Raw genomic sequence first — 13377 nt, 5'->3', positions numbered from 1 at the left:
TCAGACTGGGGCGAAGGTTTACTTTCCAACATGACACCAACCCAAAACACGCAGCCAAGAGAACAAAGGCGTGGCTTTGGAGAAAGTCTGTGAATGTCCTTGAGTGGCCCAGCCAGAGCCCAGACCTGAATCCAATTGAACATCTGTGGAAGGAGCTGAAAATGGCTGTGAAAATGGCAGCTGTAATTTCTGCCAAAGGTGCATCAACCAAGTATTAGGCTAAGGGTGTGTACAGATATGTAACACCTAAATAACCTATTTTTGTGAGTAAAATAAAATTGCATATTTTCTAAAAACCTGCTTTCACTTTGTCATTATGGGCTATTTTGTGTAGAATTTTGTGACAACAAATGAACTCCATCTATTGTAGAATAAGTCTGTAACGTAATAAAACGTGGAGAAAGTGAAAGGGGTGTGCAGACTTTCCGGCTTGACTGAATATCCAAAACTATTCATGATATGGATTTGAATCTTGGTATACATGTTAACAAGGTGATGTAGATGTGCCTTTTCATGCTAAGAAATTTGAGAAATTTTAATTTTTCATGTTTCCATGGAAACAATTTCAGACTTCGTCTCTCAGGTTAGTCTTCGGGGTCGGTTTTGTTTCCGGAGCAGAACTTGAAAACTATGAGTGGTATGGTCTTGAAAGTTGGTATATGTGTTGATTAAGTAATGTATATTTGCCTTTTGATACTAAGAAATGTAAGAAATTTTAATTTTTACCTCACCTGGACCAAAGGTCCGGTGGGTTTATGCCATGGGCTGCTGAGGTCAGTGTAAAGAGGTAGGGTTGGTTTCCTGCAGCAGAACTTGAAAAATGTGACAAACAATATCTTGAAACTTGGTATATAGTTGGTATATAGGGCGGGGGATATAGATAACTGTCTTCTTGTTTGTAGTGTAATGCAACAAGACATTACAGGCATTTAGCAGACGCTTTTGTCCAGAGTGACGTACAATGAGTGCAAAAATCAGATACAAGAAGAGCTGAACTTCTAGATAAGAAAGTTCGAGTGACAAATGTACAAGTGACAGGATAACACTTGGTGTAATATTCTGTTGACATAACAACAGTCGGTTAAGGAAAACATGCCAACCATATAAATGAGCTGACAAAGCAGAACTAAATGGAGAAAAATAAAAACCCAGACAACTAACACCAAGTCGTCATGACCAGGCTACACAGTACCCAGCCTGGGTTGGTCAAGACGGCTACGCGCTTACACAGTGGGCAGGGAAGCAGGGGAGAGGTGCAGCCTGAAGAGGCGAGTCTTCAGTCTGCGCTTGAAGGTGGTCAGGGAGTCAGCAGTTCTGGTTATTCCTCTTATACCGCAATGATTATAATTTTTAATTTATTAAGGAACATCACATCACTTCATCCATTTATAGTTAAATTTTATGTTATGGAATGTCTATGAGACAAACTGTATAAACTATAAACAGTCATTTCCTCATAAGCGCTTCCATTCTTTCTTCTCTCCTTGAAGGTAGTAATACAAAAATGTTCCTGAGAAACAGGAACTCGGACTTTCCCATAGTGGAAAAACCTATGAACGGATTTGCTGACACTCGTTCCATAAATGTTACATAACAGAAAATTTCACCATCTCGATGATTATTATACAACATGGTGTTGGGGTCAAGTCACTAAACCTCAAGTCCAGTCTCGAGTCCCCAGTGTTCAAGTCCGAGCCATTAAAGTAAATTTTGAGTCGAATCCACGATTGATCCTAGTCGAGCCCAAGAACAAGACTCCAACCACGCCATTTGACGGTGGCTGTTTTAGTGCCATGAACATTAGTTTGTTCCTGAACATGACGTACGAACAGGTGAATGTGCTCCTCTTTGTCAGGGAGTGCCAAGTATTCTGTCAGAGATGGTTGGGAGACGGATGTAAGTGCAGAAGGTGTGTTTATTAATACAAGTGAAGACAGGGAAACAATCCAGAACGGCAGGCAAAATCGTAAAACGGGCAATAGGTCGCACAAGGCACAAACAGGCTATCGTAGACTCGGCAGAATCAAAGACGAGAAACAGGAAATCAGGCCTCAGGAAACCGAACAAGGAAATAAGGCTCGGTAACGTGTCAGTAACACAACTCAATACTTCGCAAAGTAAGTGTGTTTTCACAGTTTTTATATAGGTGCACTGATTGTGCCTCAATTCTGTGCAGGTGCGAGTTGTTTAGTGCGCACGCGAGAGAGTCCACTTAGTGTGCGTGCTGTCCGGAGCGTACCTGATGCACGCGCCAAGACGTGCAGGTGTGACGCTCTTGCACAAAATTAATACAAAAATTAATGTAGATTATAAATATCTCATGCCAAATTATTATGGCATGTTAGAAAAAATAAAGAAAAAATCTGAGTCCTCGTCTCCAATTTGAGACCGAATGCAGTTAATGCACGAGTCCGAGTCATCAGTGCTGACGAGTCCTTAAAATTGGGGCACGAGTCGGATTTGAGTACTACAGGCCTGATACAACACGCTTGTTTATGGCTGGTCCTGCATACCAGTCCCTGTGAAAGAGCTGCCACTATAGAAACGATAACATATTAGAACACATGCATAAACATAACCCTGTTATTCATGGTACAGTCATCAGTACTGCGGTTAAATATGAACCCAAACCATCTGATTCAAGAATTTACCTGTGTTGTGGTATAAAGAGAGAGGGGAAAAGAAAAACCCCGCTGGTTTATGAGGTGCATACGTGGAAAACAGGATGTTGGTATGTGATTTGTGATCTGTGTGTAACGCTCAGTTCTATTTGGCAGATGTGGATGAGTGCGGCACTGAGTTGGCTCGCTGCTCGTCCAACACTTACTGTTTCAACACCGATGGCTCGTACGAATGCAGAGGTACGAACACACACACAGAATGAGAAGGCGATTTTATTTTTTTTTTTTTCCGATTTGATTGTGGAAACAGTTTCTGAGTGTGTTCTCTTCGCTGTGTGTAGGTTGTGACCAGGCATGTGTAGGATGCATGGGCAGTGGTCCCGCTCGCTGTAGGAAATGCGCTCGAGGTTACAGACTGATTGGAGCCAAGTGTCTCGGTAAGTCTCTTCGTTCTGCTGGTAATTAAACATCTAATTATTGCAAATATTATGATTTAGTCCTTCAGGCTAAGTCTTTCAGGCCAAACTGTAGTTTCAGAAGCTTTAGAAGCCAGAGATGTCTTGTGTGTCTGCTTCTTGATTTTTAGACGTGGATGAGTGTAAGGAGAAAGCAATAGCATGTCCAGGACTGAACGAAGCTTGTATTAATGAAGAGGGTTCATTCCGGTGCGAGTGCGCAGAGGGCTTCATACGTAGAGACAGCATCTGTGTGGAGAACCTACCACTTTGTGAGTATCAAAACCACTTTCCAGCTCCAGAATTCTGGTCTGTAATATGGAAGTAGAGGATGTTTACATTTTGTAATATAGAATTGGGGTATCGATGAAGGCCATATGCACACTCATTGGCTACTTAATAGGAACACCTGCTCAATCAGACAGTTCTCCACGATCAGTTCTGTGTGAATCTGCGCAATTTTTATCCCCCGCTGGCCGAAAGGCCCGAAAGGGGACTATGTCGTGGCGATTTCCATCTGTCCGTCCATCCCAGGAAGGGTGCTCACCTTCTGAAATCAACACCTCTCACAATTTTTGGAGGAATTTCACAAAACTTGGCAGGATTCTTTGTGATATGCCGGTAATATGCGTATTGTAATTTCTTTCAATTCAGTCGCATTTTACCAGAGTTACAGCCCTTGATTACCAAAATTATACTTTGACAATTTCATAAGTGTGTGTTTTCCTTCTGAAATCAACTCTTCTCACAATTTTTGGAGGAATTTCACCAAACTTGGCAAAAGGCATTGTTAAATGCCGGTAGTACGCAGATTGTTATTTTGTTCAATTCGGTTGCATTTTACCAGAGTTGTGGCCCTTGATTAACAACCTTGTACTTTCACAATTTCATGAAGGTGCGCTTGCCTTCCGACATCAACTCCTCTCACAATTTTTGGACGAATTTCACAAAACTTGGCAGGATTAAATACGCAGATTGTTATTTTGTTCAATTCGGTCGCATTTTATCAGAGTTACAGCCCTTGATTAACAACCTTGTACTTTCACAATTTCATGAAGGTGCGCTTGCCTTCCGACATCAACTCCTCTCACAATTTTTGAATGAATTTCTCAAAGCTTGGCAAAAGGCCTTGTTATATGACGGTAATACGCATATTGCAATTTAATTTTGTTTGTGAAAATTTGACCAGAGTTTTGGCCCTTGATTAAATAACTTGTACTTTGACAATTTCATGAGGGTGTACGTTCTTCTGAAATCAACTCCTCTCACAATTTGTGGAGGAATTTCACCAAACTTGGCAAAAGGCTTCGTTATATGACAGTTATACGCATATTGAAATTTCATTTAATTTGGGCAAATTTTACCAGAGTTATGCCCTTGATTATTAACAAACTTGTACTTTGGCAATTTCATCAAGGTGTGCTTGCTTTCTGAAATCAACTTCCCTCACAATTTTTATCCCCCGCTGGCCGAAAGGCCCGAAGGGGGATTATGTCGTGGCGATATCCGTCTGTCCGTCCATCTGTCCCGGGAAGGGTGCTCACCTTCTGAAATCAACTCCTCTCACAGTTTTTGGAGGAATTTCATGAAACTTGGCAGGATTCTTTGTTATACGTCCATAATACGCATATTGCAATTTCATTCAATTCAGTCGCATTTTACCAGCGTTATGGCAGAGTTGCCAGCGGGGGATATTTTGCTCTCAGAGCACTCTTGTTATGCATTGTGCTGCTTCTGCTGCATGATTGGCCGATGGGATAATCACCATATATAGTGACCTGTGAGTGTATATGTATAGTGGGTATAAAATCTCTATACCCCAAGTAACGTTGCAGGTGTTCATTATAAAGCAGGATAAATCATGTCAGATCTTTTTCCACATTTGATGTGATTATGGCAACCAACAGAATTCAAGTGAAAAACATTCTATATAGAAATATTTTTTTGGGGGGGGCACAAAAAGTATGCCACAGAGTCTCAATTGGATTGAGGTCTGGGCTTTGACTAGACCATTCCAGGACATTTAAATGTTTCCCTTTAAACCACTCCATTGTGTAGCTTTATCAGTATGTTTAGGGTCATTGCCCTGCTGGAACATGAACCTTCATCCCAGTCTCAAACCTCTGGCCGACTCAAACAGGTTTTCCTCCAGAATTGCCCTGTATTTAGTGCCATCCATCTTTCCTTCAGTCCTGACCAGCTTTCCTGTCCCTGCAGATGAAAAATATCCCCACAGCATGATGCTGCCACCACCATGCTTCACTGTAGGAATGGTGTTCTCAGGGTGTTGGGTTTCCACCACGCATGGCGTTTCCCATGATGGCCAAAAAGATAAATTTTAGTCTCATTTGACCAGCGAGTCTTCTTCCATGTGTTTGGGGAGTCTGCCACATGCTGTTGGGCAAACTCCAAACGTGTTTTCTTCAGCAATGGCTTTTTTCTGGCCACTCTTCCATAAAGCCCCACTCTGTGGAGTGTGCGGCTTAAAGTGGTCCTATGGACAGATACTCCCATCTCTGCTGTGGATCTTTGCAGCTCCTTCAGTGTTATCTTTGGTGTCTTTGTTGCATCTCTGATTAATGCCATCCTTGCCCGGTCTGTGAGTTTTGGTTTGGTGGGCGGCCTTCTCTTGTCAGGTTTGTAGTGGTGCCATATTATTTCCATTTTGCTATAATGGATTTAATGGTGCTCCCTGGGATATTCAAAGTTTGGGATTTTTTTTATAACCCAACCCTGATCTATTCTTCTCCACAACTTTGTCTCTGGCCTGTTTGGAGGCTCCTTGGTTTTCATGTTGCTTGCTTAGTAGTGTTGCAGAGTCAGGGTCCTTCCAGAGCAGGTTGATTTATACAGACATCATGTGACAGATCATGTGACACTCTGATTGCACACAGGTGGATCTTAATCAACTAATTATGTGACTTATGAAGTGAATTGGTTGGACCAGCTCTTATTTAGGGGTTTCATACGAAAGGGCGTGAACACTTATGCACACTCCAGATTTGTGGGGGGGGTTCATCTTAATTATTGTTTGTGTCACAATAAAACAACATTTTGCACCTTTAAAGTTGTAGGCATGTTATCTCATCTCATTATCCCTAGCCGCTTTATCCTTCTACAGGGTCGCAGGCAAGCTGGAGCCTATCCCAGCTGACTACGGGCGAAAGGCGGGGTACACCCTGGACAAGTCGCCAGGTCATCACAGGGCTGACACATAGACACAGACAACCATTCACACTCACATTCACACCTACGGTCAATTTATAGTCACCAGTTAACCTAACCTGCATGTCTTTGGACTGTGGGGGAAACCGGAGCACCCGGAGGAAACCCACGCGGACACGGGGAGAACATGCAAACTCCACACAGAAAGGCCCTCGCCGGCCACGGGGCTCGAACCCGGACCTTCTTGCTGTGAGGCGACAGCGCTAACCACTACACCACCGTGCCGCCCCTAGGCATGTTGTGTAAATCAAATTATGCTAACCTGATATTCCTGCATCTCCTCTGATGTTGCCATAGGTCTTTTGGCTTCATCCTTGATATGTTTTCTTCTTGTCCTTGCATCAGTTTTGGTGGGACGTCCTGTTCTAGTAATGTCACTGTGGTCCCCCAGTGTTCCATGGCACATATGATGATTTCACTTGAATTTTGTTAAGTGCTACATCTTATTAAAGGTGAAAAAAAAAAGATCTGACGTTTTATCTTTGGTTTACTTTTTTACCTGCAATTTTAACAGGGGTGTGTAGACTTTAAAAAAAAATGTCCACTCTATGATGACAGTAATAATTTACTGATCTACTGTCGACTTAAAATGCAACACGAGGCGTGGTTTCTAACAATGACATTAGTATTTCTCGTCTCTCTTCAGCCGATCCAGATAAAGGCTTATTTGACGACATGACAGATGATGAGGTGCTTGTCCTTCAGCAGATGTTTTTCGGCGTGGTGATCTGTGCGCTAGCGACCCTAGCCGCTAAAGGAGACATGGTCTTCACCGCTATCTTTATTGGGGGCGTGGCTGCCATGACTGGCTACTGGCTCTCAGAAAAGGGCGACCGCATGCTGGATGGTATTCTCAAAGGACGTTAACCAGTCAGAATCTCAGGAACTGGAAAGCAAGGACAGAACAGTGAATGGTACACAACGACCTAAACTTGAAGAAGTGGGAGGGGCTGGGAGGTTGAACAGTGACCAATCAGGGGAGAGGAGGGTTGATTATAGCAATGTTGCTGCGTCAAGGGCTGGGAAATTTAACGTTCAGACTATGCTATGATTTGTACTTCACTCTTTTATACGCACAGTACGAGTCCTCTGCTGTAAGAGACTTTACATGGAGAAGTTTTTACTCCTGTTCAGGATTAAGATTTTAGAAAGGGACTGCACTAAAGCTTGGCACGGAAGAGAATATATTTACCGCGTGCGTGTCTCAGAAGAAAGGACAGCCGTATATCATAAAGCTGAATCGTTCTCCTGTTTTGGTTTTGGCCTCGTACTTTAAGCAGCCTGCTCCTTTGACACTTTTTTTGTTTTGAGCAGTTTAGATTATGGATGGAACGATGGGGGGAGACAAATTTTAAGCTCTCTGATTATATTTAAGCATTATGAGCAAAAACCTGTGAAATATCATTATGAACTGTCCATTTGTATCTAAAAAAAATGAATAACAATTATGGATATTTCAGTTTCTTTTCATGATGTAGGATTATACCTGGATACCATCCCATCCCTCATTTAGACAAAGCAGAAAGATGGGAAGAAATCTTCTTTTGAGGAAGATAATACAAATTATTCTGTCCACATTCACTGGATATCAGCAATCGCACGCTCTGATTGGCTACTCTACTACTAGGCTATCAGCTCATATACCGTGAGTCAAGAAAAACAAAATGGCAGCGCGTGTTGCTGAACCAACCGAAGACGAAATAAAAAGTACTTGAAAACAAAACCCCCAAAATAAAAAAAAGGCAACAAAATATGTAAAGAAAGTATTTGATGATAAGAACGTATCTTTTTTTTTTTTCCCCCTCAAGAATTATTTTAGCATTTTTCACAAATTGCTACAGTCATTTCATCGGTTTGCTTACATTCTTCATAGTGCTGTCAAGCGATTAAAATATTTAATCGCGATTAATGTCGCGACTATCATAGTTAACTCGCGATTAATCGCAATTTAATCGCACATTTTTGTCACATGAAAAACCATTGTAATTCTCTTATCAGCATAAAAAAGTGAATGGGCTTGCTTTGTACCAATGTTTTTTTTTTTTATTGCAAAGCATAACACGTCTTGACACAGGCACTGCAAAGTGAAACCTAAGCTGAGCACCGTGGCTCTTCATCCTGATGCGCGGGGCTAGCAAGAAAACCATGAGTGAAGTGATCTACTGCTTGAGTTAGTCTACAACTCTAATCAGAGAGACAGGTTACACAGTGACGGTAGGCTTGACATGCTTGATTATAATATAAAGTACACTATTATATTAACTTTAAGTTGTTCATTGATAAATATTGCATTGAATCTGATCTTTACTGTTTCAGCTCACTTAACACATTTTGTACTTTTACACTTTCTGCCTGTTGATGCGTCGCGCTGTCCAATCAGAGGCGGCCAAATTTGCATATTACAGGAAGGATTTCTGGGATAGCATTGAGTTTACAGTTCAGAGGGATCTGGCTTCTTTAGACGCTGTCTTCTTAAAACTGAATAAATATTTAAAAAGAGCCAAATGAGCCAGTCTTTTGAACGGCTCTTTTCAAAGAACGGATCATAAAGATGCGGATCCCATCAAAGAGCCATAAATCCCATCTCTACTAGAGCGCCCTGCCCGCGCTGGTTCTTTGGGGAGGAGGGCCGAGGACTCTGGGTGTGCGGGGCGTGGCATTACAGTCTAGCTGCTATCGTTTTTCTAAGCAAAGTCTCTGTTCCAAGTTCCTGGCAGTTTCAAAAGCTTATGAAAAACCTACATCATGTCACAGAGCTTTAATCTCGCGATAAAAAAATTATCGCCGTTAAAATTGAGTCAAGTTAACGCGTTAATAACGCAACATTTTTGACAGCACTAAGTCTTCATCATTAAAATTTGTTCAGCTCTTTAAAAGCTCAAAGACGTTTGACAATTACAGAACTGAAATGTCAAAGGAAGAATTAAATAAACGTCTAAATCTGTTCTCGACCTCGGCACGACAGCTCTACAAAAAACAACACTAAAGACAATTCGTACAGCCATCGATAGGTTTTTAAGAAGTCCGCCTAAGCGGAAATTATTTTGTCGGACGTTCTGTATAAAGTTTTATTTATCGAGTTTGCAAAAATTAAAAAGAAAAATGCTCTGTTTCTCAAAATCCAGTGAATGTAGAGAGAATAAAACAATTATTCCACTCAATCTCGTCGTACACGGCTTATAGCCGACTCGGCGATCAGCTTATTATTTACGACTCGATTTTGTGGAATAACTGTATGAAGATTTTTTTCTCCCCACTCCATCCTATACACATTTTAAAAGATGCATGAACAATTGACCAAGGAAGGATATTTATACTGCGTGCTCTGAAATGTCTTTAACTTACCTTAATGCGATTTAATTTTTTTGTTGTTGAATAATTTCACTTTTTTTAATTTATCAAGCAGCAAGTGTCAGGACTATAAATGTTATTTATTATTAATTTATTTATTATAATTCCTCTTAGGTGTAATTTTTTTCCTGATAGAATAATTATGTATTTATACAAAAGGTTACTAGGTTGTCTTTTTTTGTGTGTGTGTGTCTGATTTGAATTTGTAAGTTGATCATTTTGTGATGTCTCTATACGTAGGCTGGTACCAAAATTCAAAAAAGTGCTTATTTAAGGAGTTAAAGGCATTTTTGAGACAAAGTCGGCAAACAGTCTTATTTTGTCAATTTGGGTGTGCCGAATTCAAATCTGCAATATGTCGAGCTCTATCTGACCTCTGTTGACCTCTAGAGGTCATTGAACTTTGGGCCTGTAAACGTCTCAGCTGAACCCAGTTTCTCAGCTTTCTAAGGAATGAAATGTACTAAAATGATTAATGAAGTTAGCAAATGGCCTTGTTTGTTAAATGTTTGGGTGCTGAATTCATTTTTCATTTGTAAAACGACATATGACCTCTGTTATCCTCAAGGTCATTAAACTTGGCCTATGGAGCACTTGCATGTGACGTCACAGCCGATCCAGATTGTGACAGACGCCATCTTGTCGGTCAAACGCCATATTTCCGCCTTCTACTTCTGGTTCTACTTCTGCTTTTACTTCTACCTTTTCTTCTGGAAAACCCTACTATATACAATTCTACTACAACGGCTGCGGCTACAAGCTCTCCCTACCTGTGCACGTTTTTTATGTTTTGTGTGTATTTTTGCGTGTTGTTCGTCTGTACCGGACTTCAATATCCACTACAACCGTATGGACTTACTGGACATTGGTTTCCAGCAGAAAATGACAGTTTGTAGCGATTTCCATCGCATGCACAACATTCCGGACGAGATAGCGAGACCAGCGGGGTCTCCGTGGATTGTTATCGGAAGCAAAGCGAAGGAGGCAGCGCCGGGAGCGGAAGCAAAAGCGAGGCTGCAGGCAGAGCCGGCCTGTTGACTAAGCTCAGAAAACAGCCACTCAAACCTCCACTGCTAAGCCTCTACCTCTCCAACACCAGATCCATGGTAAACAACACGGACGATTTGGAATTACAGCTGGAATTACCTTATTCTATTCTATAATCGGCTGGTCAGTGCTATACTAGATAATACTTAAGTGACTTACCCATCCAATGAGGATTGTTATTTTCTTGTTTACAAGATGCCACATCTGAGGGGGGCTGACAAATCCTGAATTTCTGTAAAGATAACTGTCCAGAGATTTATAAGCACTTTCACTGAACAGGGAGGGAAAGTTGATGAGGTAATTATACACATCTGGGTATTCCACCTCTGGCAGTTCAAAATCCACTGACACGGTCATGAAAACTCCATCCGGTAAGCCATAAGGGTCACTAATCTGTAGGTCGTTTATCTTAGACATATATCTAGTTATCTGTTCATTAGAAAAATGAGCCGTGTAGTCTGTCGGTTGAAATTGATCCATTCTGTACACGAGTGCAGCAGTATTCAGCGGTGTTTTTTACCGACAAGATGGTGGCTGTGTACTTTCCGGTCACGTAACTGCAAGATTAGAGCCGCCTCCTTCGCTTTGCTTCCGATAACAATCCACGGAGACCCCGCTGGTCTCGCTATCTCATCCGGAATGTTGTGCATGCGATGGAAATCGCTACAAACCATAATTTTCTGCTGGAAACCAATGTCCAGTAAGTCCATACGGTTGTAGTGGATATTGAAGTCCGGTACAGATGAACAACACGCAAAAATACACACAAAAAACGTGCACAGGTAGGGAGAGCTTGTAGCCGCAGCCGTTGTAGTAGAATTGTATATAGTAGGGTTTTCCAGAAGAAAAGGTAGAAGTAAAAGCAGAAGTAGAAGGCGGAAATATGGCGTTTGACCGACAAGATGGCGTCTGTCACAATCTGAATCGGCTGTGACGTCACGTGCAAGTGCTCCTATGGAAAATAACCTTTAGTTATTTTCTAACTAATGACCTTGAGGTTATCAGAGGTCATATGTCGTTTTACAAATGAAAAATGAATTCAGCACCCAAACATTTAACAAACAAGGCCATTTGCTAACTTCATTAATCATTTTAGTACATTTCATTCCTTAGAAAGCTGAGAAACTGGGTTCAGCTGAGACGTTTACAGGCCCAAAGTTCAATGATCTCTAGAGGTCAACAGAGGTCAGATAGAGCTCGGCATATTGCAGATTTGAATTCGGCACACCCAAATTGACAAAATAAGACTGCCGACTTTGTCTCAAAAATGCCTTTGGGTGTCACAATTCTGGATTTTGGTACCAGTCTAATATGGCAGGTGTGTGTGTACACGCGCTATGCCATTTTTTTTTTTTTAAATATAATTTCAGTGACGTTTGAATTCAAAATCCATTGAGCCTTGCATAATTAGACCTACGCCTCTGTGAAATTGGCACCATGTAAAAAGGATATGAATAACAGTTCAAGGTAATTCATTTGTGCTGCTTTGAAGGTTTTTGTGTGTTTGCTTGCTTGTTTTTTTGGAGATATTTGAGCATGTACAGTATATTTCAATTCAAGTCTTTTGGCTGAGAGCGATATCACAATGCATTAACTAACCGTGAACTCTAAACCACAACAAAACAAAAATTAGGATCGATCATTTGTGCTGTACAATTTTTTAGGTGGTCACTGAGTTACAATGCAATATAGTTGCTATAATATCTCAAACAGACCAGTAATTTTATTGCACAGATCAGGAAAAAAATATATTTTCCTTCCCTTCAGTAATGTTGCACCTACTCATATGAAAGCTTGTTAAGGTGAAAAAAAAAAATTACATATCAAATTGAATTTAAAACACTGACGCTGAATCATATGGAATCTCCACAAGCCCATTTTAGTATGACGTATGATGCATGAGCTCATTTTACGAAAGTTTTTTTTTCTTTTTTTAAAATTAAGACAGTCCAAATCACTTGTACTAAATTAAAAAAAAAAATGCTTGTCTGTCTGGCTCCATAGTCTACCTCCATTTTCCAGATTTTAGGCTCTTGTCGTAATAATTCCACAAAAACAAGCATTAGTTTATTTATTTTATGCCAAAACTGTGGATCATTTGCATTAAAGCTTTTTCAAGTCACTCAGTCGCTTCTTTTGTTTTATTTTGTGCTGAAACAGCCGTTATCTTTCTTGCAGGAGAACGCACGTACACTACCGTTCAAAAGTTTGGGGTCACTTTGAAATGTCCTTATTTTTGAAAGAAAAGCACTATTCTTTTCAATGAAGATCACTTTAAACTAATCAGAACTCCACTCTATACATTGCTAATGTGGTAAATGACTATTCTAGCTGCAAATGTCTGGGTTTTGGTGCAATATCTCCATAGGTGTATAGAGGCCCATTTCCAGCAACTCTCACTCCAGTGTTCTAATGGTACAATGTGTTTGCTCATTGCCTCAGAAGGCTAATGGATGATTAGAAAACCCTTGTACAATCATGTTAGCACAGCTGAAAACAGTTGAGCTCTTTAGAGAAGCTATAAAACTGACCTTCCTTTGAGCAGATTGAGTTTCTGGAGCATCACATTTGTGGGGTCGATTAAATGCTCAAAATGGCCAGAAAAATGTCTTGACTATATTTTCTATTCATTTTACAACTTATGGTGGTAAATAAAAGTGTGACTTTTCATGGAAAAC

The 13377-nt window shown here is 40.8% G+C and overlaps 1 protein-coding gene across 4 annotated transcripts in view; it reads left to right on the top strand.

Annotated features, from left to right (window-relative positions):
• Positions 1-13377, top strand: part of LOC132892969 (protein disulfide isomerase Creld1) — a 76146-nt gene that overhangs the window by 38209 nt on the left and 24560 nt on the right. For 3 of the 4 annotated variants that reach the window (XM_060931578.1, XM_060931577.1, XM_060931575.1), the window contains 4 exons: positions 2778-2861; positions 2963-3058; positions 3208-3348; positions 6948-9711. In XM_060931578.1, the coding sequence (XP_060787561.1) occupies positions 2778-2861; positions 2963-3058; positions 3208-3348; positions 6948-7168 (542 nt within the window). In that variant the 3' untranslated portion in view covers positions 7169-9711. Of the gene's footprint in view, positions 1-2777; positions 2862-2962; positions 3059-3207; positions 3349-6947; positions 9712-13377 lie in introns of those variants that run through there. The other variant, XM_060931579.1, reaches the window with a different exon arrangement.

This window comes from Neoarius graeffei, chromosome 10 (genome assembly GCF_027579695.1).
Source record: "Neoarius graeffei isolate fNeoGra1 chromosome 10, fNeoGra1.pri, whole genome shotgun sequence".
Classification (NCBI taxonomy): Eukaryota; Metazoa; Chordata; class Actinopteri; order Siluriformes; family Ariidae; genus Neoarius; species Neoarius graeffei.
Note: the sequence above shows the minus strand (reverse complement) of the source record. Positions and strands in the feature narration are given on the sequence as shown.